This window comes from Penaeus vannamei, chromosome 11 (assembly GCF_042767895.1).
Source record: "Penaeus vannamei isolate JL-2024 chromosome 11, ASM4276789v1, whole genome shotgun sequence".
NCBI classification, from domain to species: domain Eukaryota; kingdom Metazoa; phylum Arthropoda; class Malacostraca; order Decapoda; family Penaeidae; genus Penaeus; species Penaeus vannamei.
This window is the reverse complement of record NC_091559.1, coordinates 5830511-5835510: the sequence shown is the minus strand read 5'-3', so window position 1 is coordinate 5835510 and position 5000 is coordinate 5830511. Positions and strand designations below refer to the sequence as shown.

The 5000-nt window shown below is 37.6% G+C and overlaps 1 protein-coding gene across 5 annotated transcripts in view; it reads right to left on the bottom strand.

Annotated features, from left to right (window-relative positions):
* Positions 1-5000, bottom strand: part of Prp40 (pre-mRNA processing factor 40) — a 25019-nt gene that overhangs the window by 8797 nt on the left and 11222 nt on the right. For all 5 annotated transcript variants that reach the window (XM_027377845.2, XM_027377843.2, XM_027377844.2 and 2 more), the window contains 10 exons: positions 3866-3957; positions 3451-3588; positions 2997-3119; positions 2577-2690; positions 1978-2092; positions 1652-1874; positions 1077-1215; positions 741-848; positions 348-542; positions 1-42 (listed from right to left, as the gene is read on the bottom strand). The exon at positions 1-42 is cut by the window's left edge and continues 69 nt beyond it. In XM_027377845.2, coding sequence (XP_027233646.2) covers positions 1-42; positions 348-542; positions 741-848; positions 1077-1215; positions 1652-1874; positions 1978-2092; positions 2577-2690; positions 2997-3119; positions 3451-3588; positions 3866-3957 — 1289 coding nt within the window. The remainder of the gene's footprint in view (positions 43-347; positions 543-740; positions 849-1076; positions 1216-1651; positions 1875-1977; positions 2093-2576; positions 2691-2996; positions 3120-3450; positions 3589-3865; positions 3958-5000) is intronic.

Genomic DNA, 5000 nt, shown 5'->3' with positions numbered 1-5000 from the left:
GTGGTGGTGGCCACATGCTTCTTCCAGGTGTTGTTGATATTCCTTGGGTGGTAAAGAGGTTGATTTATAATTGCTGTGAATACTTGTAAACCTACACATGTATATCTACAAATATATTACCCTCTACACACCCAAACAAAATAATTTTCTTTCTCAAGAAAATGGCTAATTCACTTAAACAAAGAAAAAAATACAAAAGCTCAGTCAAACCATTTCTTCAAAACATTTCTACATTCCCAATGAATGAAGCCGCGCTGATCTCAAAACATCCTTGACAATTGTCTTCTCAGAGAAAGTATTTCCCTTTCTTGCAATGTCAGTCAAGTATAGCCTTAATCTTTGTTTACCTTGAATATCCTGATACGCTCTGCTTCGATGGTGACTGCTGTGAAGGCTGGCAGGTGCTGGACACGAGGCCGGACATCTTCCCATGTAGAGCCAGAGTCCACTCCTATAGACTTCAGTGCTGATCGCAACCCAGCCTCCAGCCGACGCATCTTCCTGGCCTCCTCCTTCAGCCGCTCTTTCTCTCTGGCTTCAGCCTGGATAGGGGAGGGAGGAGAGAAGGGGAGGTTTTGTAATGTTCTTCTGAATGCTTTGTTACTTGAGACAATCTCTTAATAATAATTATCTTGTATTTATCAGGCAAACAGTGCATCTTCCTTAACTTATACAAACAAAAAAGAAACAAAGAGCAAACCAACACTCACATTAAAAATCCCAATAGGTTTTAAACCTACCTTCTCAATGAGAGCATTATAGGTGAGTTTCACGTTGCCAGCATCGAGGGTGGCCGAGCGTGGGTCGTCGCACACAACAGTAGCAAATTCCTTGAAGCTTGTCTTTACCTGAAGTAATGAAAAAAAAAAAATATATATATATATACACATCTATCATCATCTGCACAGTCTGTAATAAGATGCAATATTTTGTGATTTATGGTTTCAAATTATCTTTTCAAATGCTTACCTAGTAGCTATGGCACTAGATATTTCCCTATGTATCTCCTTAACAGTCAAAAATTTGCATGAAACAATAATCTCTATAATATAGAAAAGAAGTTTAACGTAATTTACCTGAACTTCAAATGCCTTCTCCTTGAGGATTTCCTTAATAATCTTCTTTTCATCATGGAAGCGAGACTTAAGATCTGCCACATAGAACTTGAACAAATCGAGTGGCGTTGACCCCGGCTGACCTAGCATGGCTGTGAATCTGGGATGAGAGAGAGGGAGGTTGGAAATGATACAGAACTATATGAAAGAGGTAATGCAAACACTTATATTATCTGACAACTTTGTCACTGATACATACTACTAAAATTGATCCTAGTCAGAAAACTGCTTTCCACCTACTTAAATAATTTCCTTCAAAATCCTGAAAATCAATTGATTTGATCTTTTTTCTTCTCTTCAGTCAACTTCAGGGACACACTTCAAAAGATGGAAAAGAGTTACTTAATATGGCAAAGACTGGGTAGCAGGGAGTGAGAATGAAGGAATGAAAAGGAATCACACTTGCATACATAATTAAAAACTAACATACAAAACTAGGAAGATTAAAGGAGTGAGTTAATAAGTAAAGATAAGAAAGAAAATAAAAAAGATAACCCTAGCCTTCTCTGCAGCTGCCCCACACAATCCTGGCTCACCTGATGTCTGCAGAAATGATAGGGTAAAGTTCTACCCAAAGGGACATGGACGTGAGCTTGCCCTGCTCATGGAGCTCGTCCAGGAGAGCGGTGAAATTGTCTCTGCACTTGCGTTGCTGCCTCTTGATCCGCCTCTTTTCCCTCTCACGCTCTTCCTCCTCCTCTTCCTCCAGCTGTTTGATGTGCTCGGCAAATACAATCAGGGCATCTTCCTTGTCCATGCCTAAAGGAGAGGACATTGTTTACATATCTTTTACTTATTCTCTTCTTTCTCTTTCCTTTCTCTCTCTCTCTTACAAACACACAATGAAAAAAGACAAACTCACTCAGGAGATCTGTGTCCTCAGCAAAAGTGGGATTGTCAATCAGCATCTGTTGTGCCTCAGACCATGTTGTCTTGAAGGTGATGTTTGTCATGCTGTCCAGGATTTCACTCAAGACCTGTGGAAAACAAGCAGTTTTTACAAATGTGTGAAAGAGAAACAAATGATGATGATGGTAAAATAATAAAAATAACACAAATAAAGAAATAACAATTATCATACATACAAAAAGCATAATAATTGTAATGATAATAGACAATTATGATAATATTAGTTATAATAATGAAGATTTTGAAAGTCTTTTTTGAAGATATTGTTACAAAAGAAATATTATTACAAAAATATAAATGCTGACTTTAATGCTATGGCTGCCAAAAATAAAAAGAAATCAGCAACAAAATTCTCTGTATTTGAGCTATTCACAAAAATAATAGGAAAACTTCCAAAAAACGGAGAATGGAAAAAAGAAACCAGTGAGAAATTTCATAGAAGCCACAGAAGAAGAAGAAGAAAACAGACAAAAAGATGAAAAATGAAAAGAAAAATGTAAAAGAAACAGACGACAACAACAGAGCAAGCACCTCCATCCAAAGCCAGCTCACCTTCATGTTCCTCTTCCGCATGGCTTTATTCTCCTCCTTTTCTCTCTTGGCCAAGTTGAACACCACGTCTTCGTACACTTCGCGGCGCTCGCTCTCTGGGACAACCTTCCACAGCTGCGGGTTGGGTGGGTAGGGAAGGGGAGGAGGAAAAACATTAACTAATCATTTTGAGCTTTTGCTGTGTTCTTGTATTTTGCGCATGAATATTGACAAGCGTATATACATTCTAGCAACATGCCCTTCTTCCTTTGAAAAAGAAACATTAACACTCACAGCTTTTCTCTTTTTATGGAAAAGAAAACAAAAGACTTGAATGAGTCAAAGGCACAGGCTATAGACTAACTTTCCTTCCAAACAATATATGACCCCTTCTTGTTCTAACAATTCAGCTTTAAACAACTGGACCCAAATTCAACTGACCTCCAGGTGCTGGAACATCTCATGGCATCGGTAATATTTCACAGAAGAGTTCATACGTTCACAGTTCAGCAGGAAATGTTCAAGGTCTTCTTTAGCCTTCTTGGCGCGCAGCCGTTGCTCTTCCTGAAGGAATAAGAATAAGGATTAAAATTCATGAGAGACTTCTCCCTTGGGAGAGTTCATGGTATAATGAAAAAAGGAAAAGAAAGAAAGAAAAAAATGATAATATCATTCACATTTTTCTTCTTTGTTAATTCCTTTTTGGGTTATTACATTTCCTCATATTTTGATTTTTTGGGGGGGAGTATTCTATTCAAACCCTGCCTACACTCCATTCTTCCTAAAAAATATCACTGTTAAACACTTTTAATTCTAATCATCCATACAGCAATGTTGCTCATCTTCACATTACATATGAAAAAATTCAACACCAAAGACAAAATGCAAACCCGACCTTCTCTTCCTTAGCTCGCTGAACCTTGTACGCATTGAATGCCTGTTTCTTCTCATTAAGCTTGTTGAAGGCTTCATAGCGTGCGTCGTTCTGGATCATTCTGACGGCTTTGTCCCAGGTGGCATCGCTTGGAACGCCCTGTGAAAATACAAGAAACGAGAGCTGAGGAAAAGCCATAAAAGAATTCTGGCTCTATGATCATATACACAGAACACACTAATATACGTACTTTGTCAGCATACTTTTTGGCAAATGAAAAAAGCTACCTCATAATCACACATCACAATTATTTGAAGAAAATATGATTTTTATGCCAAGAGTTACCTTGACACACAAAAAAGTGGTGGAAGAGAGGCGAAAAATTTAGGAAATTCAGAGGTGAAGGGGTGGGGGGGAGAAGCAAAAGGCAACTCACCTTATCTCGTAGGAACTCTTTGAATGCCTCAAGAGCCTCTTTCTTGTCCTTGAAGACCAGCTGTTTTGGTTCTGTGACTTCCTTCACTTCCTCTGTGATGAGAAGATTGATATTATAGACACAATATATGCATTAATTCATTAGCATGCTGTAAACACTGAAAAGGGATAGAAATGCATCATGTATAAAATCATAGTAGAGGATGATTATTGAAAAATAAAAGGAAAATTGTCTCTGTTCATGCTTTCATGTGGATTATATATTGAGTACTGTGCTTCAGGTATCTTTAGATAACTATTTGGATGAGAGTAATCTATAGAAATAGTTGCTAATAATAAAATGCTTCATTTTGGTTGGGAAATAAGGGGCATTTTGCTTTAAATATTTTGTTGTGCCTTTTTTCATGCACAACAAAGTTATTATCTTTTCTACTAGAAGTTTTAGTCTGTTTCAAACCTTCAAGTCACACACACAAACACATACTAATAAATATCAGTTAGATAATTCTGTTCTTGTATAAACAAAATATGGAAGTCATGCAGTACACCTGATGTAATTTTCTGATGATTCCTAACTGTGAATCCCTGTCTGGGTTCTTGCAAAAGTTAATTCATCCTGTTTAGACATCATTATTAGAATGCTACCACAGCATGGACAGAGAACAGTGATCATCAAGAGGAAATTGTAAACATGGTCAGAATGTATGAGTAATTTCACAGAAAGAGTTGTTATTAATACACACAAACAAAAAAAGTCTTTTTCAAGCTTTGTTTGCATTAGAGGGCCTTAACCCGTTGCACCTGAGGGGCCAAGATGGCCAAAATACAAGCTTGCTATCCTCGAAGGCTGTATCTTTCTATGATGATGCACAGATTGTGATTTTTCTGTACTGTTTAGTGTGCCTTGAAGAATGTAGTTGAAACCATACAAGCCATCAGGATATTCTTAACTCTCAGACTCGGGCCAAAACATGGCAGCCAAGTACACCTTGACACCTGGGTGCAACAGGGAATATATACAAATAACAATCCAAGTATTTAAGTCGTAAACCCTTCTCTGTGAAAATGTCCTCTTGTTACAGATGACTGGGAAAAATGGGAAATAAAGTGAAAATTAATGATGATACTAACCTACA